The following is a 26,697-nucleotide window of genomic DNA, read 5'->3' as shown; positions in this document are numbered from 1 at the left end:
GTGCAATCCGACTTAAAAAAACACACCACTAAATTTCTCCCTGTTTTTTTTTTTATCTTCAGTTTAAGACCAGCTAATCTTTTTATTTGAAATATAATAGGTTGACCTTTTTATTTTTAATTTTTATTGTAGCCAAAGTGAATCACAAATCTTTCAGTGCTATCTAAGGTACATAGTGTCAATAAATGAGGGGTAACCCCACCACCAGTGTTATCCTCCCTCCATCCCTGTTCCCAGCCTGCATACCATATTTCCCTCCTTTACCCCTCTGCCCCCCAGAATACTAGTGTAAGTGGTCTCCCCACTTGTCCAGCTTGTTGTAGCTTGGGTATCGATTATGTGATGTCGTTGGTTTTGGGGTTTGGTGTTCTAGTCTGATATATTTTTTTAAATTTAAGCACCATGATTGCAAATATGATTGTAGTTTGAGTTTCTGTCTTAAAAATTAAAAAACTGTCAGAAAAATAGTTAAAATCCCCACAGAGGCACCCACATCCACATCCCCAAATCACTTGGCCATATGGATGATGCGTCCTGCCTTGCATTCCCCATAGTCCTGCTCCCAGTTAAAAATCATCCCACAGGGCATGGTTGAGGGGAGGGGGGCTTGAAGAGGTGCACTAGCTAGAAGGCCTAGCAGAGCGTCACACACTCATCCCAGTGGGCGTGGCCATGTTCTCGCAAGCCCGGGAGGCCCGGAGAGCCAGAGAGCGAGTGGGAGGGGCGGGGCGGGGCGGAGGAGGGCCCGACTGAGCATGTGCGCGAAAGTGGCGCATGCCCAGTAGCGGGCCGGGCCGGCAGCTTCCCATTGCGGGGAGCCTGGGCTGTGGTAGCGGTGGCGGCGGTGGCGGCGGCGGCGGCGGCGGCACCGCCTCCTCCTCACACTCCCCAGGGTGGCGGGGTTAGATGAGCGGCCCCAGTAGCGGCGAAGGCGGCGCGGGGGGGAGGAGGAGACGCTGGAGGAGAAGGAGGAGGAGGAGGAGGGCGCCGTCTTTGTAGTCCAGTCTCCCCGCAGAGAAGAGGGAGAGAGCGAGCGAGAGGCCGCGCTGCCCGAGTCGTCGTCGTCGTCGTCGTCGTCGTCGGCAAAGGGGCTTGTGTGCGTGCGTGCGTGGGGAGCGTGCGTGTGTGCGCGAGTGCGCGTGCGCGGGTCTGCCAGCCCGGGCGGCGGCGGCGGCGGCGGCGGCTGCAACTGCAACTGTAACTGCAACAGCAACAGCAACAGCAGCAGCAGCAGCGGCAGCAGCAGCAGCGATGATGATGTGCGCAGCGACCGCCTCCTCCGCCGCCGCCGCCTCCACGGTGGGGCCCAACGGAGACGGCTTCTTCCCCGCCGCCGCCGCCACCTTCTCTTCTTGCATCTCCGCCCCGGGGGCGCTCTGGATGCCGCTGCCCGAGGGCTCGGTGGCGGCCGCGGGGCTGGGGCTGGGGCTCGGGCTGGGGCTGCCGGCCGCCGACTCCCGGGCGCACTACCAGCTGCTGCTGTCAGGCCGGGCCCTGGCCGACCGCTACCGGCGGATCTACACCGCGGCGCTCAGTGACAGGGACCAGGGAGGCGGCGGCGCGGGACACCCGGCCTCCAGGTGCGGCTTGCGAGGATCCAGTCGCCCCCCCCGCCCCCCGCAAACCAGGACCTGCCTGTCCGTCTGTCTGTCCGTGATCGTGTGCCTGGCCACGTGTCCGTCTGTCCACGTTTCCATCTGTCTGTCCGTGCCCGTGTGTCTGTCTTTCTGCCCCTGTGTCTGTCCATGTCTGTCTGCCTGTCCGTCTGTCTGTGTGTCTGTCCGCGTGTCCGTCTGTCTGTGCATGTGCGCGCGCGATCGTGTGTGTGTGTGTGTTGTGTGATGTGTGATGGTGCCCACGGACGCGTTCAATTCGCTGGTGCCTTCGGGCCTTGCTTGGCCCAGACAGACAGATGCGGGTACGGAGATGGCAGAGTGCGAGCGCGGTGGCAGCACTTTTTCATTGCGTTGCTGGGTGTGTGTGTGTGCGCGCGTGTGTCTGCGTGCCTGTGTGTTTTTGTGTCTGCCCGTCTTTCGTGGGGGGAGCGGCGGGGGAGGCTGGCGGTGTCAGGGCTGGAGGCAGAGGCTGCGGGAGAGGAAGGGCAGGGGATGGTGCCTCGGCTCGCGTTGCGTTGGGACACGTGTGGAGGGTTGAGAAAGGCAGAGGGGTGGGTGAGGGCCAGGAGAGGCTTCAGCTGGGAAGAGCGAGAGAATTGCATTTGCAGGAGTGGCCAGGAGAGGAGGGAAGTGTCGTTCCCAGTCCCCTCTGCCGCATTGGCATTTTGCACGTATTTTTTTTTTTTTTGGTTCATCCTCCACCCGCCTGCCTCTACTCCCCTACACCCTGGTTCAGACTTTTCCTTCCGTACCCCTTCATTCCTACTCCCCCTTTAAATAAACAAAAAGCCTGCCTTATACTTCGGAGGAGCAGTGTTTTGTATAGGTTGATAGTGACTGTATATACACTGGACTGTTGGAAAAAGCGAGGGGTTTCTCTATTTTAAGAGATTCATGCAAAAGGGTAGGGTTACAGAAGGGACATCCATGTGCATGTGAAAAGGGTCGACTGAGAGAATTTTACAGCTGCGTTTCCATAACCTGGCCTGTTGGTGCTCTAGAGATGTGGTCCTGCTCTTGTGTTTTGATGATCCACCGGCCATGTTTCCCTTTATCTTTGGTTCCATTTCCTCTGTCACTTACAGAGGAAGTTCGATTTGGTTCTCTTTGGTTCTGTTTCCTCCGGCCCTTACACTTTCCTCTGTCACTTCAGAGCAGTGTGAAAGTAAAGAATTTCAAATAGGACAGCAAGCATAGAGTGTCACCCAAATGTCACCAGCTAGAAGATTGAGATCCAGAATCTCTTCCTAAAGCCCACAGCCCCTTCAGTTTCCTTGCTGTGGCTGTTGAATCACTTTCGTTTTCTTTTTCTTAAAATGGGGGGTGTGTGTATTGCAGAGGGTTCTCCATTGTTTTCATTCCCATGCCCTTACATGCCATATGCCCTGAAGGGCGGCGACTGACCTGTTTCACTAGCTTGGCACTGACAGTGGTAATTGGGAGTTGGCTTTTTTCTTTTTGCTCATAAGTTCTTGCAATACATAGGGAAAGCATAATTTTTTTTTTATTATTTTTAAGAAAGTTGCAGAATTAACTGTGTCTTATTTGAACATACAGCTTATTAGACAATAGCCAGATGCCACTTTCTCTCATTATCAAAGGGAAGTCAGATATTTGGGGTTTGCCAGTCAGAATCATGCTTTTTAATCATTGCAGAGCGTTATGGTAGATGAAGCTTTTCTTCACCCTTTTCCTGGACAAACCATTCTTACCATTATCTATAACTGTGTATGTGTTTGGGCATTTGAGAAATTTTATCACATGGTTTTAAATGTGTGAAAATATCTTTTTTCGTATCTAAGTAAAAGGCCTGAAAGGCACAAGTCTATTTCTTGCTAATGTTTTTGAAAATAGCACAAAACACACTTTGCTCTAGTAATTGAGGTTGATTTTGAGCTCTGGATCACTGTGGCTTCTATATAGATATGTCTTTATATACTTGGTTCAGAGAATTTACGTATATGTTGAGTTTTCAAACACGCAGTAGTTTGTGACTAGTATATTCTTTCCTTTTTTTATGCATTTTTGTAATACCATTGTCTCTAGATGGTAAAATACTATTAATGTATTAACAATTTTGAGGCAAAATTAGTATACGTTAGTCATAGCAAATGCTTGGAATTTTGCCGTTAGTCATTTTGTGTAAGATGTCAAACACTAATCAGGTATCTCAAGGAATACTCAGGGAATCAACATTTAAGCTGTATTATATTGCCTTCTAGTGCTTGTTCAGGGCATGCTTTATTATGGTTAACATTAGTTCTGCATGTTCACCTTGCAATAACTCAGATTTGCTTTAGAATGCAGTTATTTTGTTTTCATTAAAGATGGAGCTGCAATTTGGGTTTCTGGATGAATAATACAATTATTGGTATAGGGCACTAGAGGAGATATCTTCTTTCAGAGCTAGAACAAAGCATGTATAGAGCATCAGGCTTCAGTGACCTTCATTTTAAAGGTATGAGAAGATGGAGACTGAAGCATAAAAATGAAATCACAAAATAAAGAAAGGAACCGAGACTGCTGTATCTCTAGCCCTAAGAAAGTGGATTGAAAATCCTTCGTGTAAAATACTGAATGAAGAAAGTGAAAACACTTTGCAGGTCACTGATAAGTTTTGAGGAAGTGGTCAGAGTAGAGCTTTGTGGTGAAGAGGCTATGAGAGATTTGACATAGCAGGAAGATGCACGGTTGAAGGAAAGACGTTTGAGTGTGGGTGGAAAATATTAAGTATGTGGAGAAGGAAAAATTATAGAAGTGAGAGAAGGCATAGCTGATGGGAAGAGGTCCAAGGGAGACTGCAGCAATTAGCCATTGAAGTTAGTGACCAGCATTTCTTAACAAAGGAAGGAGGTCGATATTTCTGAATATAATGACTGGGAGTTCTTGAAGTTAAGAATTATGTACTATTCATTTTTCAAAATCCCATTGTCTAGCGTAATTTCTGACATCTCTTCTCTAAACTCCAAGTGCCTATGTGCCTTCTGACGTTTTAGATGTTGAAGTATTAGTGAACACAATAGACAAGATCACTGCTCTCCTTGAATTTCCGTCTAGTGACCAATTAACAGTTGGTCATATTGATCATCTTATGTAATGGTTAATGACTGTGAAAGAAATAAAACCAATTTTTGTGATAGAAGGTTTGGAGTAGTGTTGAGTATTTTAGGTTAGGGAGATCAGGGAAGGCTTCCTGGTATTGACATTTGAGCTGAATCAGAATGACAGGAGGCTAGTACTCTGGAGAAAGTGTTTTAAAGAAAATATAAAAGTTTGGAAGTAGAATGGACTTGCTGTGTTCCAAAATCTGGATGTGGAACTAGTCAGTGTTGAATGGAGTGACTTTCTTTGGATTGTTTTAGGTGTCCAGCGAATTTCAGGGAAGCAGGTATAATATTGGTAGTGCAGTTGACGTTTTAACAGTGGTAAGAGCATGAACTCTGGAACTAAACTGGCTTTAAATCCTGACTGTCACTTTTTAGTTTTTGTTTTCTTTATTGTTTTCTTGAGCACATTGCATAACTTCTAACCCTCCGTTTTGATTTTATAATTGAGATAAAGTTGACATATATATGTAAGTTTCAGAGATACAGCATATTGATTCCATATTTGTGAACACCATAGTAGGTCCAATTAACCTCATTTATATCTTTTTTTTTTCTTATTCTGAAGCCCTTTAAGATTTAATGTTAGCCTGGAGATGGGTTTCTATGTTGGGGGCTTATATTTTATCACTCCATCCTACTCCAGTATCACATGGTCCACCCAACAATGCCAGGAGTGACACTCCCCACCCCCAGCACTGTTGATTGTGGAACAAAAACAAATAGATCTTCTCTCTTAATTTTTTATTTTTTATTTTTTTTGTTTTTTTGGGCCACACTGTTTGATGCTCAGGGGTTACTCCTGGCTAAGCGCTCAGAAATTGCCCCTGGCTTTGGGGGACCATATGGGACGCCGGGGGTCCAAACCACAGTCCTTCCTTGGCTAGCACTTGCAAGGCAGACACCTTGCCTCTAGCGCCACCTCTCCGGCCCCAGATCCCATTTCTTACAAACTTCCAAATATACAATACATATTATTAACTGCTGGTCAGCTTGCTGAACATTATATCCTCATTGTTTATTTTGTAGCTGGAAATTTGTTCTCCTTTACCCACCTTTACTCATATGGCTACTCTGGGTTCTCCCTCCACTTCTGACAACCATCAGCGTGTTTACTGTGTCCCTAAGTTGAGTGGTTTTACAAAAATTACCTTTCAGAATATTCATATGCGAGTGATATTTTATAGTGTTTATCTTTCACTACTCATACTTCATGTAGCTTAATACTCTCGAGGTCCATCTTGGTTTTACACATGACAAGATTTCATACTTTCTAGTTGAACACTTATTATTGTGGGGGATATACCCTGTGATGATACCTTTGGGCAGGCAAATATGTGGATCTGGAGATGAAACAGAGACTCAGGCATCAAGACGTGCTCTACTTTTTAAACTACATCTCTGGCACATGTTCTTCCTTCTTCTTTATGACTGGCTAGTATTCTGCTCTCTGTATACACAGTGTATGTATGTATACTTGTGTATTCATGTATGTAGATATAAATGTAAATTGCATTTAGAGGAAAGGTCAGAACTAAACTTTGATTTGGGCATCAAAGCATACAGATAGTACCAAAAGTCAGAGCACTGAATGAAAACTTTTTTTTTTTTTTTTTGCTTTTCGGACACACCCAGTAACGCTCAGGGGTTACTCCTGGCTATGCGCTTAGAAATTGCTCCTAGCTTGGGGGGGGACCATATGGGATGCTGGGGGACTGAACCATCGTCCGTCTTAGGTTAGCATGTGCAAGGCAAACACCCTACCGCTTGTACCACCACTCCAGCCCCTAAATGAGAACTCTTAAGACTACACAATATATGGTCAAGTGCAACCAAGCATGTTACACTTTCAAAAGAAAAAAAGGGTCAGAGCAACAGGACAGCAGGTGGGGTGTGTTTTCCTTGCACTCAGTAAGCTGAGGTTCCTAAATGCAGAGCCAGGAGTTATTCTTGAGCACCGCAAACTGAGGTCCAAATAGACATATTTTGTATGGAGGCCACAGTAAGCTGTACCTCTTGGGCACACTGTTGGCTCTGCTCAGTGACCACTCCAGGAGGTGTGCCGAGAACCTCCAGAATGTGGTACTAGGGTTGGCTACATCCAAGGCAAGTGTCCTACCTGTTGTTCTATTCCTTTGACCCAGGTACATATTTTTTTCTTTGTCCATTTGTTCTTTTAGCTTAGTAAACATTTAATTTTCTTCCATATCTCGACCAGTGTAAAATTGCCACAATAAAAATAGTGTACATATATATTTAAGAGTTAGTGTTTTCCTTTCTTTTGGATAAATACCTAGAAGGAATTGTTGGGTCTCATAGTAGTTCTATTTTTAAGTTTTGACCAACCTCATTACTATTTTCCTTAGTGGTGGCTCATTTACAGTCCCGTGGTGTAGAAAGATTTTCTTCTCTCCAACATCCTTTCCAACATTTGTTATTTCATGTCATTTTGTTAATAGCCATACTAACAGATAAGAGGTATATTTAATTGTGGTTTTAAATTTATTATTGGGGGGGTACTTCTAGGGGGCTCCATCTGGCAGTGCTCAAGGGCTGCTCCCTACTCAGGGTTTACTCCCAGTGGCAATCAGAAGATTTTGGTGCAGAGTATAGAATCTGGGCCATCTGGACACAAAGATTGTAGTCAGCATTTTGAGCTACCTTTCAAGCCCTCATTGTGGTCTTAATTGGTATTTCTGATAGTGACACTGAGCACCTTTTCTTGTACTTCTTAGCAATCTGTGTGCTGTCTTTGGAAAACTGTTCAAATCCCTTTTCTATTTTTAATCTGAGTATTTCTTTGCTATTGTATGAATTCTTTATGTATTTTGGACATTAAATCTTTTTCAGACACTTATTTTTTTCCTGTTAGTAGGTTGCCATTTCATTTTGTGGTTGGTTTCCTTTGTTGTGCAGAATCTTTTTATGTAATCCCACTTGTTTAATTTTGCCTGTTCTCTTACATGTATATAAAGGGGGTAGTAGTAGTGTTTTGCGTATTAACGAATCTATCTACGTAAAGTGCTTGACACATTAAGCAATGCTTTAAATGAGTTATTCCTTTTTGCTGCCTGTGAAGAGGCTTGGTTGGGTGGATTGGAAAAAGTTAAGGAAATTAAACTAAAGAAATGACTGGTCAGGCCAGAGAAATAGTACAGTGGCTAAGGCGCTTGCTTTGCATGTGGCAGACCCACCCCTCTGTTTAGTCTGCCAGAACCCACTAAGAGTGGTTCCTGAGGGCAGAGCCAGGAGTAGTATGTCCTGAACATCATGAGCACAGCCAGGTGTGACTCAAAGACCAAAAACAAATAACAACAAAAGAAAGAAAAAGAAAAGGAAATGATCATTTTTACTCTTACTTTTGGACTCAGGATGTATATTTGAATGTGGGAAGTTGTTTCATTTAACCAGGGAATAATACATTTTTTAATACATGAGCCAACTGAAAATTGGAACATTCACCTGGGAAAAGGATTGACAGGAAAGAAAGGAATTGTTTGATCAGATTGTAATGTGAGTAATATTACAAGCATAGCATTTGGATAGAACCACATAGCACAATAGCTAAATCTGCTCTGGAGGCGGACTGCCTTAGTTTAAATCCCATTTCCACCTTTTTCTGTGTTAAATAAAAAAGGTTATTAGTATTACTGTCTGTTTCTTTACTTGTAACCATGAAAGGACATTGCCTCTCTGGAAAAGAACATTAAATGTTAGCTTTGTTGCTGTTTTTATTGTTATTTTTTGTTATCATTAAGTCACATATTTAGGATTCCAGTCAGCACTGTATTTTCAGCTTTTTTCCCTTAAAAGAGAAATGGAAAAAATTACTGAGTTCATTTAGTTAACTGGTTTGAAACATAACTGGTTGTCAAGGGGAAAAAAAGTTAAGGTGTTTGGTGACTGGATTGACCATATGGTAAAAAGGAATGTGATTCTATAGAGAATGGATAGCTTGGGATACACACCATCAGAGTATCTGGGTAGTAGAGGAACGAATCAAGTGAAAACACTAGAAGATAGGGTTAATTGGGGGGGGGGGATTGATTTAATTTCTTAAATCAAACTCACCTAATTTCTCTATCTCTTATTAAGTGATATTTGAGCCTATTCAAAAAGTTGTAAAAGACTGTGTCAATTAATCTATCAAAGTTTTAGGCGTTACCACTCGTTTTAACAATTGGCCCTATAAAGATTTATTAAAAAAGAAAGTGCTTCTAGATTTTAGTTTATCGGGAGGAGGGAAACTGGGGACATTGGTGGTGGAGATACGCACTGGTGAAGGGTGTTAGGCATTGTAAAACAAACACAATTATGTACAATTTTGTAGCTGTACCTCGGGTGATTCAGTTAAATAAAATTTTTTTTTAAAGATAGAAAGAATATGCTTTTGGGGAAAAATGAAGGCAGAGCTTCTGTGTAGTTAATTGCTTAAGATTTATCTTTTAACTAGAATATAGTAGGTACACTGAGGAGAGTTGTGATTTTCTGGAAATAGAAGCTTTGGCTGGAGGTAAAGCTGCTTCAAACAATAAGGGAAAGATTAGATGTTATCAGTATATACTGTTGGTTTTGAGCTACAAAGACACTGTAGGTTTGGTAAGAGATGTGGAATTAAATTAGTGTTTCTAGATCTATATTGTGAATAGGTAGTGATTTACTTCTTGTCACTCTAATATCTATAGAATCTTATATAAATAAATGTTCAGTTAAAACCAGTTGTTTGCATATTGGTAGGAAGAGATATAAAGAGATAAATTAGCCTCTTCACTCGAGAAGGGGAAATATTGCCTTTGGACTTAAAGGTAAAATATTTATATATTTAAATTCCACATCAGACATGTACTTATATAGATTTTTGGTCAGACTATTGTATTAAAATTGTTAAAATATGGGCCCGGAGAGATAGCACAGCGGTGTTTGCCTTGCAAGCAGCCGATCCAGGACCTAAGGTGGTTGGTTCTAATCCCGGTGTCCCATATGGTCCCCCGTGCCTGCCAGGAGCTATTTCTGAGCAGACAGCCAGGAGTAACCCCTGAGCACCGCCGGGTGTGACCCAAAAACCAAAAAAAAAAAAAAAAAAAAAAAAAAATTGTTAAAATATTCAGATTTGAGGGTTAGAGTTAGGTTAATTGAAGCTTATTTCATATAAAATAAAATTCACCTCTTTTAAGTATTTGAAGTCTGAGAGCCATTGTCACAGACAAATATAGATCATTTCTATTAGTCCAAAAGTTTTTGAGTATGTGGGGGGTTATTTTTTCTTAAAGCTTTTATTTCATTAATTTAATTGAAGTTGCTTTTATTTTTTTTCATACCTTCTTTTATGGTGTTGCTACAATGACTGGAGTTTCCACATTGGCTTGGTTCTGGTGTTCTAGAGTTCAGTTCTATTTGCTGGGATTGCACTTCTTCAGTTATGCTAATGCACATTCTGGCTGTAATGCTCACTGCAGGGGAAGTAGTTTCCCTCATTGTTCCAACATGTACTCAGTGGATACCATTCCTGTCTTCAGTGCTCAAACATCTCTTGCTCTGGTGCTCACCAGGTGTAAGACTGGAGATCTTCCAGGCTCTCTGGTCATTTGTGGTGGCAGGTAAGGCACCAGGTGTTTTAGTCTCTGAGCATCTCTAAAGCTCCACTGAAATTTTTCTTTAGTTATTCCCTTCTACTCCCTAGCCACTACAGATGAGTTTTCTCTCACTAATACTTTACCTTTTTAAGAGTAATACTAGAAATATTACCTCCACAAATACAAGGCCTTAGATACTCATTTTTTGTTTTGTTGTGGGACCACATCTGGTGATGATACTCATGACTTACTATTGATTCTCTGCTCAGGGATCACTCCTGGCAGGCTCAAAATGTGCCTGGTCCAAATCCGGTGCAGGGCTCAACTTCAGGTCAGCAATGTGCAAGGTAGGCACCCTAACCATGTTTCTAGCTCTCTGACCACAGCCTTAGAGGCTCTTAACCTGTGTCTTCTATTCCCATTTCTTTGTAAGTGAAAACTAAGACTATAACTTCATTGTTTGATTTTTTTTTAAAAATTAAGTTGTGTTTTTTTTTTTTTTTTTTTTTTTTTGGTTTTTGGGCCTCACCCGGCCTCACTTGGCTATCTGCTCAGAAATAGCTCCTGGCAGGCACCGGGGACCATATGGGACGCCAGGATTCGAACCAACCACCTTAGGTCCTGGGTCGGCTGCTTGCAAGGCAAACGCCTCTGTGCTATCTCGTTTTGATTAAACCTTTTTTAGCAAGTCTATTTTGTAGATTACAGCATAGTGTTTCCCATAGAGTAGGTTTTCATGCTTTCCTGTGGTTTAATGATGCCTAGTGTAGTTACTTGGGTAAGCTGATACCCAGTAGATCTCTTTTCAGTAAAAGTATGCTTTTTTTTTTTCACCTGAAATAAACAGGTCATCATGGGCAGTAACTTCAGCTCAATGTATGTTTTACTTAAGAGTTTTAGTATCCTTTATAATGTATGTCTGGGTCAGTTATTAGAACTTTCAAAATGACTTTTACTATTCTATTCTTTTAATATTAGTTGGTTCTCTTCTGCAAATTCTTTCTAAGAACTCAGCATAGGTAATACCTAATTTTCTTTTGCCTTTGTAGCCCCCAAAACAAAACAAAACAAAGTTGTGCCTCCTGTTCAAAGTTGACCTGCATTCAGTGCCTAAATGTGTGGGGATGACTGACCGCCCTTTTGACTTAAAGGCCAGACAATTTTGAAAACTCATTCTAATTCCAGACATCCCGTTGCTATCAACCAAAGCCTTCCTGGAACTGTAGTGTTTCTTTCTTTTTGATTTTTGGTATTGGACCACACCCATTTTTTTTTCTCAGAGATCATTCCTGCAAGATTCTGGAACCATATGCACTGCCATATCCAGGTCTGAAGCATGCAAAAGACACCCTATTTGTTGTACTCTCTGGCCCCTCTGTTTAGTCTTCCATTGTCGATTTGGAGTACATTCCCTAGTAAACATATGATATGTAATTCTTTTTTTCATGGTCAATTATCATGTTGTGGTGCCAGAAGAGGTCTGAGGTGTTCTAAGGAAATAGATTTTAAAATGGGTTTTTAGAAGGAGGCTATCTGCCTAGAAGGACAATGAGAACTCCTAGTATTAGTTATAGGTTGAGCACTGATACTGATAACCCTTGGCTTGAGCTGGCTACACAGCTGTTTAAATTTTCACTGATGGTGAATCAGAATGGGTTTCTGTAGAAGGGAATACTTCGTGGGTTTCATATCTTAGACTTCTGATAGTTTTACTTTACTTTCACTATAAAGACATTGTGATCAGATAACTTTGGAAATGACATTAATAGGCTGAAGAAAGACAGTGAGAGGCTGAAGATCTATGGGGTAATACGATATGTGGATTCTCTAGTATCTTGTAAAGAATCTGTACGAGGAAGGAAAAAGACTCAGGATTTGATCTAAGACTTAAGCTTAAGGTTTACAGATCTCCAGAATGAATTGAATTCTTAGAAAATTAATGCTGTATTAGTGTACTGTGCTCTGGTTACAAAGAAATGCCCTGCCTTTAAAAATAGGACTTCTGCATTGATACCCTTCAAACCTTGAAGCCCGCAATTCCATTGACCTTTGAGTGTGCCTTCAGAAGTGTTCTGACTGGGCCGGGCGGTGGCGCTGGAGGTAAGGTGCCTGCCTTGCCTGCGCTAGCCTAGGACGGACCGCGGTTCGATCCCCCGGCGTCCCATATGGTCCCCCAAGAAGCCAGGAGCAACTTTTGAGCGCATAGCCAGGAGTAACCCCTGAGCATCACAGGGTGTGGCCCAAAAACCAAAAAAAAAAAAAAAAAAAGAAGTGTTCTGACTAGAAGGCAATTTGCTTGAAGACAAAACTGCTCCTTCTACTCCATCTGCTATGAACCTGACCCCTATTCTTATCAGCCAAACCACTAACTAGAGAAAGTGCTGAAGGAGATAAGGGAAGAAAAGAACTATCCATGCAGACACAGGCAGATACACACAGATGAGCAGGTTTACTTTTCAACCTCACAGAAGAATCCCACAACACATTGCATGGGCCACAGGAACACTACAGGGTATTTCAGAATTTCAAGGGAAACATTACAGTTTCACTATTAGATCATGGTAACTTCCTTTTGATGATTTTCGGATTTTTGTAGTTGCTCTGATACCAAATCAAGGTCTGCACACACAGTAGGTGGAAAAGGAAAGGAGAGTGGTGTGTTCATTATGATGCCATTTGGAAAGTTATGCGTTGTCCAGCAGGTGCACATCAGACATGTTATTAATTAACTGTAGGTATTAATAACACTTCCTTTTTGTTTGTGCATTTTATTTGTTAAGATAACTGTTGAATTGTTAAGGTATACATTTATTTTGTCTGTTTTTTGTTTGTTTATTTTTTGGGCCACGCCCAGTGATGCTCAGGAGTTATTCCTGGCTATGTGCTCAAAAATCGCTCCTGGCTCGGGGACCATATGGGACGCGGGGGATCAAACCAAAGTCTGTCCTGGGTCAGCCATGTGCAAGGCAAATGCCCTACTACTGCGCCACTGCTCCAGCCCTTTTGTTTTTGTTTTGAGGCCACATCCAGCAATGCTTAGGCTTTCTACTGGCTTTGTGCTCAGGGATTACTCCTACAGTGCTTGGGAGACCATATTATGTTTTAGAGATTGAATGTAGGTTGGCTGTATGTAAGGCAAGTACCTGCCAGTTCTACTCTATTTCTAGTGCCAGACATAAAATTCTTATTAATTGGATTGATGTATATATTTTGTATGTAATGTATTTTGTATGGGGGTCATACCCACCATTCTCAAGACTAGCACCCAGCTTGCTCTGTGCTCGGGATCATTTCTGGCAATTCTTGGAGAGCCATGTTATGTGCAAGGCAAACACCCTGCCTGCAATGTATGATCACTCTGGCCAGTTCAGTTTCTTGATGGTGTTCCTTTGTTTTGGCTTACAAGTGTAGGAATGTTGTTAGCAATGACTGTACAAGTGTCCAGTAGCAGACTTCTTTTTGTCCATACCTGGCTAGCTGAGTGTTTGGACTCACAGTAGCAGAACCATCTTTTAAGGTCTCATGATATCCTTATATCCTGGGATGGACCAAGATTCATTTGGAGTGACCTGGTTGCGTATTCTGAGTACGACTTTGCTTTTTCATATTTGCAGGGCTCAGCAATTCAATTATCTGTGGGTTTACACAATGGCATCAAGTTCTTCATTAATTGTTTCATAGTAAGAGAACATAATAAGGGAGGGTCTGTGGAATCATTAGCCTCATTTTGTACCACACCTCCTAGAAAGCTGCTGACCTTTGAGTGAAGTAAGGATCTTCAGATAGTTAGAGCCACAACACTAGTAGGCCAAATGAAATATACAGCAATAGAGTTTAATAGGTAGTTGCATATAAACAGTAGGAATTTATGTCCTGACAGCTCAATAACGATTTGAAAACAATACTACTGTGTTGTAAGGACATGAACTTTACAAAGGTAGAATTTTACTTTCTAGTTTTCCTAGTGGGAAGGCTTGAGTGATAGCACATTGGGTAGGGCATTTGCTTTGTGTATGGCTGTCCTGGGACTGACCCTGGTTTGATCCGCACCATCTGTATGGTCCCTTGGCCTGCCAGGAGAGATTTCTGAGTGCTGAGCCAGGAGTAACCCCTAGTGCTGCCAGGTATGGCCCAAAAACCAAATCAAACAAACAAACAAAAGATACTGGAATGGCTTTATTCAGCATCACTTTGAGTAATCTGTTGTGGAGTTTTGCTGTCTACCTCTGTAGCTCTGAACTCTAGGCATTAAACAGTTTTGGCTATCAAAACAGATATTTCAATAAAATATTCCTTTTTTTTACTTTTCTTTTATTATTGAGATGCTAAGAATTAAAATTTCGAGTCACTTATCTTAGATTTTTGCTTTTCTGTACAGATAATACATTTTTATCTGAGCACTGCTGTTTTGCATTAGTACTTTAGTCCCAAATTTTGATACTCTAGTTTTTGTCATTTAGCTTAAAGTGCATTCTAATTTACTTTATAACTTCATCTTTGTGCACTATTTAGAATTATTTAATGTTTTGATACTTCTATAATTAATAATACTTTCTTGGATTGGAGAGATTGTACATGGGTTGAACCTCTTGCCTTCTACGCAGCTGACCCTGCAACCCCTTGAGGTCTCAAGAACCTTCCCAAAATTATCCCTGAGCACAGAGCCTGCAGGCTGAGTGTCGTCCATCCCCTGCCCCCAATTACTTTCTGAAGTAATTATATGTGGTTTGCAAATCGATTTCTATAAATATCAGTTGAAGTTGTTTGATAGTGATGTCTCTTTTTGTCTCTGTACTCATTTTTATTTTTTTTTGTACTCATTTTTAAATATAGTTTTATCAGTTGCTGAGAGAATGGAATATAAACTATTCCACCCTAAGTATAGTTTTGTCTTAGTTTCCTTGAATTTTGACATTTTTTTACTTCATCTCTTTTGGGGCTCTGCCATTAGGGTCATGCATATTCATGATTTTAAAACTTTCTGATAAATTACTCTTTCACACATTTTACTCTTGTTTCTAATAATAGTCTTTGCCTTGAACTTAACTTTATATATTGGTGTTAAAATAGCCTCTTTCGGGGCTTAGTGAAATAGTACAGCAGGCAGAGCGTTTTTCTTGCATGTGGCTGGTGCAGGTTCCACCCCCAGCATCTTGTTTGATTCTCTAAGCCATCTAGGAGGATTCTGAGTGCAGTTAGGAGTAACCCCTGAGTACTTGAGTACTGCTGAGTGTGGTCCAGACAAACAAAATAACCACTCTACCATTCTAGCCCTCTTTTTTTTTTTTTTTGGCCACACCCTGTGATGCTCAGTGGTTACTCCAGGCTATGTGCTCAGAAATTGCTCCTGGCTCAGTGGACCATATGGGATGCAGGGGATCCAACCAAGGTCCATCCTGGATCGGCTGCATGCAAGGCAAATGCCCTACCTCTGTGCTATTGCTCCAGCCCATAGACCTCTTATGCTTTTGTTTGCATACTAAAATTCTCCTCCTATTTATTTTGTACCTATCATTTATTTTCATATTTTGAATCTTCTGGGTAGCATTGTAGACTTTTATCTTCTTCAAATGAACTCTCTTTCAATCTTTGCTTTCTATTTGGAGAGTTTAAACCTTCAATTACTTGCATTAGGCCTATTTTATTATTTTCTTTTCCTATTTTTTTTATTCTTAAGCTTTTTTTGAATTATATTGGGCTTCATCTCATAGTATTGATTTTTAATGCCCATGAGATTGTGGTATACTTATTTGTTATAATTGCATACTTTGAAGATCATATCATGTACTCTAAATTTGAGGGTCCAGGGTATTTATGGAGTGATACAACACAGTCTTTGCTTATATAAGATCTTGGGTTTGATCTTTAGCACATCAATAATTATAAAGTGTTTTTTTTCTCTTGCATAGTTATTATTTTTCTTGTTTCTCCTATATTCTTGAAGTTGCTTGCATCATCTCCTTTTGATCTACATTTCTTACTCTTGTATTTCTTATAGAGCACTCTGCTAGGGATGTTTTTTTTTTTTATCTGGGAACATTTTTTCTTTCATCTAAGAATGTGTTTATTTTTGCTTTCATTACTATAGGATATTTAAATGAATATAAATGACTGTTAACTTACTGCCTTTTTGGCATTTCACAATGTTGTTTCACTGTCTTAGCTTACTTTGTTTTCTGATGAGAAAACAGTTGGATGCAAGACAAGTGCCATATTTGCTGCAGTATGCCACATTTTGACCTATCTGCTTTCAAGAATTTTTCTTTGTTTTTACCTGATGTGTTTACTCATATATTTTGTGACTACTAGTTCTTTTCTTTGAATTTATTGTCTTTGGGGAATGCTCATTTTCTTAGATCTATAAATTTGTCTCACCGTGTTTGAAATGTTTTTTTGGCATTGTGTCTTAAAAATATTCTGCCCTACTTTCTTCCTTCCACAATTCCAAAGACAATTACAGTAAAACTTCAGAGATTACCTCAGTTCACTTTAAAAATTTTGTCTGCTTTCTCTTGGGTTAGTTCACAGTTTGTTTTCTTCATATATTGTATTATTTTCAGCTTTCAGTTTCCATATGGTCAATTAAACTTTTGAGAACTTAAAATAAGAAATTGGGTCTCCTCCAGCTAGTGCTCATGGAGGTATTAGAGGGATTCCCAGTGGTACTCAGCCATCCAGGTAGGGCTGATAGTTCAATGCGAGGGCCCAGTGGTGTGGAAGGGTTTGGCCACACCTGGCTATGTAAGACCTGCGTCATCTGACCCTGTGCTGTCTCTCAGGCCCTTGATAACTTTTTATTCAATAGAAGCAGATGACGGAACATGTTTCTAATGCTTTAGAGTATTATTGGTTAGTGCTCTACTTTGGATGATCTCAGGATTGGCATCTGTTCACTTTTTTCCTACCTTTGGAATCGATCACTTTCCCCTCTTACACCCGAGACCAGTTAGTGAGCCTAAGCCCCTATTTCCAACCTCATATTTTTCCTTTTTACTGTGTATTTTGTATTATTTCCTGGACTTTATAAGTGTTACATGGTACTCAGTTCGATGCTCACAGCGGAGGTCGCTCTCCCCATGGTAGTCAACATGACTCTGTGCCAAGGAAGTTAGCACCTGGACCTCTCACGTGCAAAACAACCCTTTATGTCCTCACCCCCTCCAAGCCCCGTGTAACATTTTGTGGACACTGGGCTTATTGTAATTCTCTGGAGAATCTTGATTTTTATTGTTGCTTCTTTGTTTGAGGGGAGGAGGTTTGGGCTGTAACAAACGGAACTTGGAATCTGTTTCCAGTTCTGTCCTTGGGAGTTGTTAATGTGGTGACATTGTATCAAGTTTGGCCACATGCAAGGCAAGAAGAACCTTAACCCCCCTATATTATCTTCCTGATTCAATTGTGTCGCCCCTCCCCTTCCCTCCCCTCTCCTTTATGTGTTCCCAGTTTGCTCTTGGCTCTGTGCTCAGAGATACTCCTGGTGGGAGGTTTTGGGGAAAAGGCATTTGCGGGATGGGAGATCCAACACAGCAACCATGTGCAAGTGAGTGCCTTAACTACTATACTCTCTCTATAGCCCGGTTTGAATTGTGTCAACCTTTGGGTTCTTTTTGGAAAACTTGATCTTGCCTGCTGTGGGTGGTGGTTCAAATTTCAGACCATTCTCAGACTCTTTGCTATGACTTTGTTCCATTCTATACCTTGCATTCTCAGGAAGCCCTAGACTTGTATGGCTTTGCAGACAAAGAGTTCTCTATCTCCATGTTTCTCCTTTCTAGGATTTTCTCTACATTTTATAACATATTGGAGCCCCTTCTTTAATTTCTGTGACCAGGGGATAGGATTCTTCTGGAGTTGCTTCTCTGAATGCAGTATTTGCTTTCTGGCCTTTAGGCTGGGCTGTAAGATAAAGGAGAGAATGTAAAAAAAAAAAAAAAAAAGCAAGTGGGAAGTTTGCTTTCCTTTGGGGTCACTTTTCCAAGTCTAATTATCTCTACAGTCTACTTTTGCTTGCTGTTTGGTGTTCTTAAATTTTTTTTCTTCCCTTTCTTTGTTTTTCCTTTTATATTTTGTGTTGAATATAATTAGGGCAAGATATGCTATATTAGGTTTATGCCACCATACTGGAAAAGGAATTTTTCAGTTTTTCCTCTTACTGTTGAATTTTAGTCCTTTGACTAAGCTGGGTACAAATATGCATGTATATGTGTTTATCTTATACTTGATGCTTGCTGAACTCACTAGATACTAACTAATGTTTAATATGGCATATTTTGAGTTTATTTCGTCAAGTATTTCAAACCCAGTCTCTCTTCCTTTTGGAAATCTAGCATATAAGACAGCTTAATATTGTTTGTAAAATTGTTTGTAAAGGACCTGATAGTAAATATTTTAGGCTTTGACGTAGATAATATCTGTTGTAGTTATTCAGCTATGTTGTTAAGAGCTCCAAAGCAACCACAGACAGTATGTAAACAGATGAGCATGACTGTGTTCCATTATAACTATATTTACAAAAATAGGTTACATGTTAAATTTGGACCACAGGCCCTAGTTTTTGACACTTGAGGTAGGTGATAGTTGCTATATTATGAATTCAGGGGTAAAAAAAAAAATTAAAGATATGTAGAAACTAAATATTGGCAGAAATTGCATGGATCAATGAGAATAGGGCATAAAAGAGAATAGAAAGATGTTAGAATTAAATTATTGTGTTTCATGTATTGTTTTGAGAACAGTAATGATATAGTTCAAGTTGTAACATTCAAGTTATAGAAATTACCTTTATTACTATGGATAGGATGAAAGAGCATCAATTCCACAAGCACGGAGTTGCTTTAAAGAAGCAGTTGTAATAGTTTTGACAGGTGTGAATAAATCCTAAGATAAGGCAGTAGGGCTAGATAGAACTGAATAGATTTAAGAGATATTTTGTTATAAAAGGATGAAGAAAGATTACTGTGAAAGTGACTAGATTTCAGGTATAAAAATGATAATTTTCTTACTTTCCTCTGCTAATCAAGGAAAAATTAGCTTCTTAATAGTCCATTCATGACACCCTTCTACCTAAATTTTATTCCTTGGTTATTTTAGTCAATACTGTGGTTTCAATTATTACCTAATAGTGTTTGACTTCCTGGTCTGTGGCTTGTAGTTGAAGTCTTTCCCTTGATCTCTAGATCTGTATTTTGAAGTCTGCTGTTAGGAGTCTCTTAATTCTGTCCCAAATAAATTATGTTGACTATATTCAAAGGATCACACAAACACACATACCATCATTTACAGACTTCCTCTTTTCCTGTAGGTCAGCTAAGTAGAAGTCTGAGACAACATCTTGAAGTTGGCATTAAGAAACCATAATAACTTGCAGACTAATTCCCTCCACTCCCTTCCTCTTTCCAGAAGATTAAGAGGGAGAAAATGAATTGAGGTTAGATAGAGGAAAAGGGGAGTTTTGCTTAATGAAGATAGTAGAAATTAGTTTTTAAAGGGAAAGAAGGAAGTGATAACTGGGAGGAGATAAAGAATGGAGTTTTATCTTTTGGATAAGAGACATGTAGCAGATGTGCCTAACATCCTAGTTCTATCTCTTTCACCCCTATCTCATATTATTCACTTACATTTATAATATTCTGACCAGAAACTTCCTAACTGATTATAGAAGCACACTTGTTTTGGTATTCTGGATAACTCAGAAATGCTGAAGAATTAATGCCTTCAGAACGACTTTACTCAGTGATGGGTGGGGAGTTGACAAATAAATTCTTCATCTTTCTTGAAGGTCCGGTTCTGTTGCTACTTAAGGGACCAGTCAGTCAATTGACAGATGACAGGTAAAGAGCTTTACTAGCATAAGCTGGTATGGTGAATCATATTCGCAGGTAAATATTTTGTCTGCACAGTCACAAAAAAGTAATTTTTATAGGAAAATATAAGACAAGCACAATTTTAGAAAGGTGGACACCAGGGTGATCAGTGTATCATTCACCATGGGTTGGTTCCTTGAGGGGCATACTTTTTGCATCTGCAAATTTAAACAAAGATTTCTGATTAAGTAAAGGTTTAGCTACTTCGCAAAGGCAGCTCTTATCTGAAAAGCTTTACTAGAGTTAAAATGTGAGCTCAATGCTTTCATTTCTCTAGTTGGATCAAGTTTTAGATGATGACTCTTTTTGGTTTGTCTTCCTTTCTGATCTTCTGATTTTCTTTACCAGCATTTTCTCCAGGTCAACTAAAACAAAAAATAGATGCTTGGTTTTTTGAATTATTTAATTATGTCATATTAATTTCTGGGGAACCCAAACCAAAGTAGAAGCTTTAACATGTTAATAATAAATACATTTACTTAGCACTCATTGGCTACCAGATAACCAGATACCTTATAGCCTCCTAGGAGAGTTACAATTTACATCCTGTTTTACAGAAGAGACAACTGAAGTGCAGAGAGGTGTTTTGAGTATAATATCAAGATTATAGAGCTAATAAATAATGGAGCCTTCAGTTGAGCCTAACTTGTGTGTCTCAAGTTTTGTGCCCTTAATCTGATTTAGACAGAGAGGACAGGAAAAATGAACAAAAAAGAATAGGCATAATTAATTAACAGAAAGATAACATTTTGAGGTGGTTGTCAGGAAATATGAGGAATGAGTTTTTAAGGGTACTCTTCATTTTGGCAGTTAAATCTATGTCTAAATTAGCAGCTTTGAGCTAAGTGGATGTGCAATTTTTCCCATGTCCTTTAGATAGCTAGCAGGGCATTAGAGCCTGCATTACTTTGCCTGCAATGGCCCTGTGTTCATTGCCTTGGCACCTAATGGCTCTCTGACACTATCAGTAGTGACTTCTGAATATTGAGCTAGGAGTAGCCCCTAGCACTGGTGCATGTGCCCTCAAATCAGAACTGTACAGGCAAAAACAAATAACTGCAAATTTGCTAAGTATTGTTAAAGTTCCTGTTGAAGTTTCTTTGTGTGTCTTTCTATAGACTCTCAGTACCTGTCTGTGTGTGTGTGTGTGTGTGTGTGTGTGTGTGTGTGTGTGTGTGTGTGTGCGCGCGCGCGCGCGCGCGCGTGTGCCTGGTTATTTGCCTGCTCTCATTGCCCTTGCCATAGTTCTGAGATTCTGCATGAGGATTGTCTTCAGAAATTTATATAATTGCTTGACGTTTTCTCTGTACGCCCCACAGTCCTTCCTCAGCTCAAATTTTGCAATTGATGTCAAAACTACTTTATTCTCACTGCACCCCTTTGACTTCCAAGTGTGCACTTCTCTGTTCTGTTTCGTTGTTTGGTTGGGGGTGGGGGAGCAAAAGCCACTTGATCTAGTCCCAGTGGACCAGTGGAGCCAGTCTGTGCTGGGGAGCCAACCTGGGCCTCCACAAGCAAGTCATGCCCCTTTGAGCTATCTTCCCCCTGGCCTAGTCCCCCATCGTAGACTTTCAAGTCTAGTGACTAAAGCTCTATATTTTGGAAATCTGTTTGCTCTTCTCCCCCAGATCAGCTTGAATGGTTAACATCTTTTTTCTTACTAATTACCAGGCTAGGTTAAGTAAATAAAAAGTTTCCTTCTTAGTAATCAAAGTACTATTTTTCCCTAATTTATTCAATGGTGTTTGAACACAGTGATGAGAGTATCATTACATTAATTATACAGGAGAAAAAAGTCTGCCTTCTATAGAAAAGCGTCAGTTTGTATGTGATATATTCTAAATTGGTAGAACCTTTTTGTTTGTTCTGGGGCCATGCATCCCTATGTTTAGAGCTTTTCTCCTGGTTCTGTGCTCAGGTATCAATCTTGGCAGTGTTTGGGGGACCATATTTGGTGCCAGGATAAAACGTGGGTCAGTTTTGTATAAGGCAAGCACCTTCCTTGTTGTGTTCTCACTCTGGCCCTAAACTGGTTTATTTTTGGCCTAGTAATCTTGATAATTCATGAATTATTTTGCATTGTCTATATGCACATCTACAAAAACAATACCTCTCCTTTTCAATCTCTGATTTTTTCTTATTTTGAAATTTAACAGGCAGTGCTCAGGGGTCATTTTCTAGAAGTGGCAGGATAGTAGCTTCATGTGCTGATGGTCTAAAATCTGGACCTCCAAGTTGCAAAGCTTACATTATAGCCATTGGAACTATTTCTAGGGTCTCAAACACATGGCTTTTATTTTGCTTGATTCTCTGTTCTAGCAGTGTTAACTAGACGTGGTGTTTTTTTTCTCTACTGGGTGGAAGTAGTTGTTCATCATTGTTTACAATTAAGTTAGTTTTTTCTGTAGGATTTATATTGAAAGATATTTGGATTTAAAGTATCAAAGTGTGTATAACTGGTTTATGTAGTTTTTCACATTCCTGTTTGTCAGATATTATAAAAAGTTTAAGATTAGTTATTAAATACTGTTTGACAAATAATGTTTTCTAATGTTGAACATAGATTTCTTCATATAGTCCAGATGTATTCAGGGCTTACTCCTGGTTTTATGCTCAGAAATCACTTTTTTTTGGGACAATCACATGTGGTACTTGGGATTGAATATGGCTTTGCTGTATGAAAGGAAGCTCCTGATCTATACACTGTCTTCTAGCCCCATAATTTTAATTTAATGCTGACTTTTTTGATAGCCTTCTACTTCTAAAACCAAATAGAAAATAATTACAGTGATATTATTTGTGTAACTTTGGGGAAAGTTGAGTCTTCAGCTGGTTTCTATTTATGAGTTTGTTGGGCTCCAATTTATTAAAATTGTTATAACTAAATGTGAAATGTGCTTGAAGAGTTTTCAAAGTACACATAAATTAATTTTAAGGAAGTCCATTAAACAAAGCAGCTTTAAGTAGTGGTTATTATTGTGAAATTTTAGGACCTTCGTTAGTAGATTTCAGGAAAGTGATATTAAATCAGGATTTACATAATGCGCTTTTTAAAATATTAAATTAGGATGAGCCTTGATGCTTTTTAATGTTTGATTGAACTATTACATTCTTTAGTAGTTAAGTATTCTTCAATGATGAAATAGTCATATAGTGCAAATAACTGATTTTGTACAAGTAAACTTGAGTATAATGGGTGGGCTGTTTCCTAACCCACATCGAAAAAATATACTCATTACTTTTCAGTAACTTATTTGTTCATTTAATAGTTCTTAACCATCCAGGATGTTTTAATACTGCGGTAGGTTCTGAAAGTAGAGATGAATTGTGCATTCCTTATGGTCTCATACTCATTGTTGAATAAATTCTGTAAAAAAGGTGTTCATGTATAGCATGTGATACTATTAATGACTTTTTAGCATACTGTTCTGGAGAAATCTCATTCACATGTATGGTTTCCATTACCTTCTTTGTATAAAATAATCCCATAGATTGCTTAATGGAAAGTCCTGGCTTTGGTTATCTGTCACTCCATCATGGTCCTTGACTTATTTTTGAGTAGAATTGGTAGTCATAGCTCTGAACTTTCTTCTCGTCCAACTCTCGCTTTTAATTTTTCTTTTCTCTCCAAATTCTACTGAATACTTCCTTTGCTACCAGAACTTTTGGAGAGTAGGCAAAGTGAATAGTAGAACAATAAATAAGAAAGGCATAGATAGCCTCGCAGTCTTGAAATTTACTATTTGATATGTGCGAGTGTCACATTAAATAATCTTGTACATAATTATAATAATTCACACAGTGGAAAGCAGGTGTAATATGAGATGAAAACACTCATGGGGCTAAGTTCATGTTTTGCATGCGGGAAGCTCATTCTGTCATCAGCACCACATGGCCCCGGAACCCAGCTGGAAGCAGTCCTTAGCCGCCTTGCTGAGCACAGAACCTGAACAGCGTCTAGCATTGTAAAATATGTCCAACGCACCTTTACATCATGTATTTTAGGGAAAGAAACCAGTGTAGAAACATTCCTTGTAAGGTTTTAACTGAGAGGACCATATATATATATATATATATATATATATATATATATATATATATATATATATATATATATATATATATATATATATATATATATATAATAGAATAGTCTCAGCCTGTACTTCTCATCTTAAGTCACCTCATCCCAGCTCTCCCCACTATGATATATATAGGGGTCCATAGGTGAAAATTACATAAATGGGCCTTGGTACAAGCTAGGCACCCAACTTGTAGAAGAAAAAAGAAATAAGGTTAGAAAGGGACCAGGTGGGGAAAAGGTTGAAGGAATTGTTATAGACAAAAAGTAACTTGGTGACATATTCTATAGACAAGACAGCTGTTTACAAGGTGTGCCTTGGAGATAGTTGAGTCATTTTATTATTTGAGTGTTGAGTCTGAAGAAGTGTCAAACATTAGATTTTGCTTAAAACTTGTTCTTGTCTGTATTCCTGACATTTCTGTATTTTTAACTCAGAATCTTCAAAGTTGAACCTATATTATTCCTTTTGCAAATTCTTCCCCTTGAGGTTCTTATTTTTGTGAATGACATCCTTTCTTATCTCTAACTGCTCTAGGCTTGTAATTTCTTTGCCCCGATTATGATTTCTACTAAATTAGTTACCACATCTTTGGGATTTTTGTCTTTTCCAACCCCCTCCTTTTATACCTTCCCTCTGACTCCTCTCTCTACTTTTTTTTTTTTTTTTAATTTTTTGTAGTTTTCTTTTTTCCCCTTTGGGCCACAACTGTCTTTGCACCTAGGTCTTATTTGTGTGTGTGTGTGTGTGTGTGTGTGTGTGTGTGTGTGTGTGTGTGTGTGTGTTCACATCCGGTGACACTCAAGGGTTACTCCTGGCCCTGTGTTCAGAAGTCATCCCTGGCAGGCTCGGGGACCATATGGGATGCCGGGAATTGAACCAGTCCCTCCAGTATTGGCTGAGTGCAAGGCAAATGCCTGACTGCTGTGTTATCGTTTTGGCCCCTGCATCCAACTCTGCTCTCAAGGCAGAGTTACTGTCACCTGGTAGGACTCAGGTGACAGTAACTGGTATCTAGATTCAAACCTGGGTCTGCTGCATGCAAGACAAAATAACCTACTAGCAAAAATACCTGCTTTATTATTGCTCCAGCTCTTGTAGCTCTTTCTTGCTAGACTAGTAACTGTGCTTTCTATTCAATTCTCTGAGATGCTTAAGGATAAGAAGTATCTTTTTCACCTTGTACTTAACACTTCATCATGATAGATTAAAAAATATTAAATCAAAATGAAATGTTTTTCTTCTGAATTTTCTTCATTTAAAATTGTATTATCACATATTTTTCCCTGACAAAAGTTCATTCAGGCATTTTCTCAAAGTCAGTAAAGGACTTTTTTTGCTTAAAGAGTAATTTGGTTTTAGAACAGTACAGTAATGGTTATTGGATACATGAAAAGTATGTGTTGACAGGTTAGTAAAAATGGACTTGTTCAGAACTTTTTGCACTCTAGTCTTCACAACCACAAATAATAGGGTATTATTTGTATTTTAATAGACAATTTAGGGGGCTTTGTTTTGTTTTCCCAGAAAGGAAGCATAGATAGCTGATAACTTTAGATTTTCATTGCTAAAGAACTAAAAAACTTAGTGCTTTTATAATTTTATAAAAGTAGTTCAAAATTTGGTGTCGGAGTTGTGGTACAAGCAATAAGACATCCCATATGGCCCCCAAACCAGGAGTGATTTCTGAGCACATAGCCAGGAGTAACCCCTGAGTGTCACTGGGTGTGGCCCAAAAACAAACAAAAAGTACTTCAGAATTTGAGTCTTTATTATCATTTGTCATTTAATAGCTCTATTTTAGTTAATTATTAACACAAGTTATGTGTTATGTACATCTGTTTTGTAGACAGTTTATTAAAGAAATATCAAGTATTTATTTTAAAAATATACATTTTAATAACTTTGTATCTTTTATATGAATTTTCATGCTTCTATTTTTTTAATTTTTTAGAAATAAGAAAATTCTAAATAAGAAGAAGTTGAAAAGAAAACAGAAGAGCAAATCAAAGGTGAAGACAAGAAGCAAGGTAAACCTTAACAATCTAGAGGAAATGAGGACTTTCTTATGTAGTAGTTTAAATAAAATGCAAAGATTTAAAAAGCTAGAGTATATAATTAGCAAACCATTACATTTCAGTTTGCTAAATAAGATTTTGAAAGCCACTTATTGTTTGTCTTGTACTTAGTTTTATTATTATTTTAGGTTTCTTCATTCGTAGTCTGGAAGTGCTAAAAATTATTACTTTTGTTAATATCTTATAAGTCTTATGGGGAAACAATCTTTTCTTTTCTAATGTACTTTAAACTTAGTAAGATTGGTTTCAGAGTTGAGACTTGGATTAGGTTTGTTTTATGTCCTCATTGTCATGAGTTAGGGTGAATCTTGATGAGTATTGTTTTGAGCATTCTTTTGATTGCTGGTGACCATGCAAAATAAAAATAATATTAAAATATTT

At 39.4% G+C, this 26,697-nt stretch overlaps 1 protein-coding gene across 1 annotated transcript in view; it reads left to right on the top strand.

Annotated features, from left to right (window-relative positions):
• Positions 1 to 1,222: 1,222 nt before the first annotated feature.
• MYCBP2 (MYC binding protein 2) overlaps positions 1,223 to 26,697 on the top strand; it is a 234,133-nt gene continuing 208,658 nt past the window's right edge. Inside the window, exons 1-2 of the mRNA XM_049778932.1 lie at positions 1,223 to 1,580; positions 26,193 to 26,268. Coding sequence (XP_049634889.1) covers positions 1,252 to 1,580; positions 26,193 to 26,268 — 405 coding nt within the window. The 5' untranslated portion in view covers positions 1,223 to 1,251. The remainder of the gene's footprint in view (positions 1,581 to 26,192; positions 26,269 to 26,697) is intronic.

The sequence above is a fragment of the Suncus etruscus genome, chromosome 8, assembly GCF_024139225.1.
Source record: "Suncus etruscus isolate mSunEtr1 chromosome 8, mSunEtr1.pri.cur, whole genome shotgun sequence".
NCBI lineage: Eukaryota > Metazoa > Chordata > Mammalia > Eulipotyphla > Soricidae > Suncus > Suncus etruscus.
This window is presented reverse-complemented; position numbering and strand designations above follow the sequence as displayed.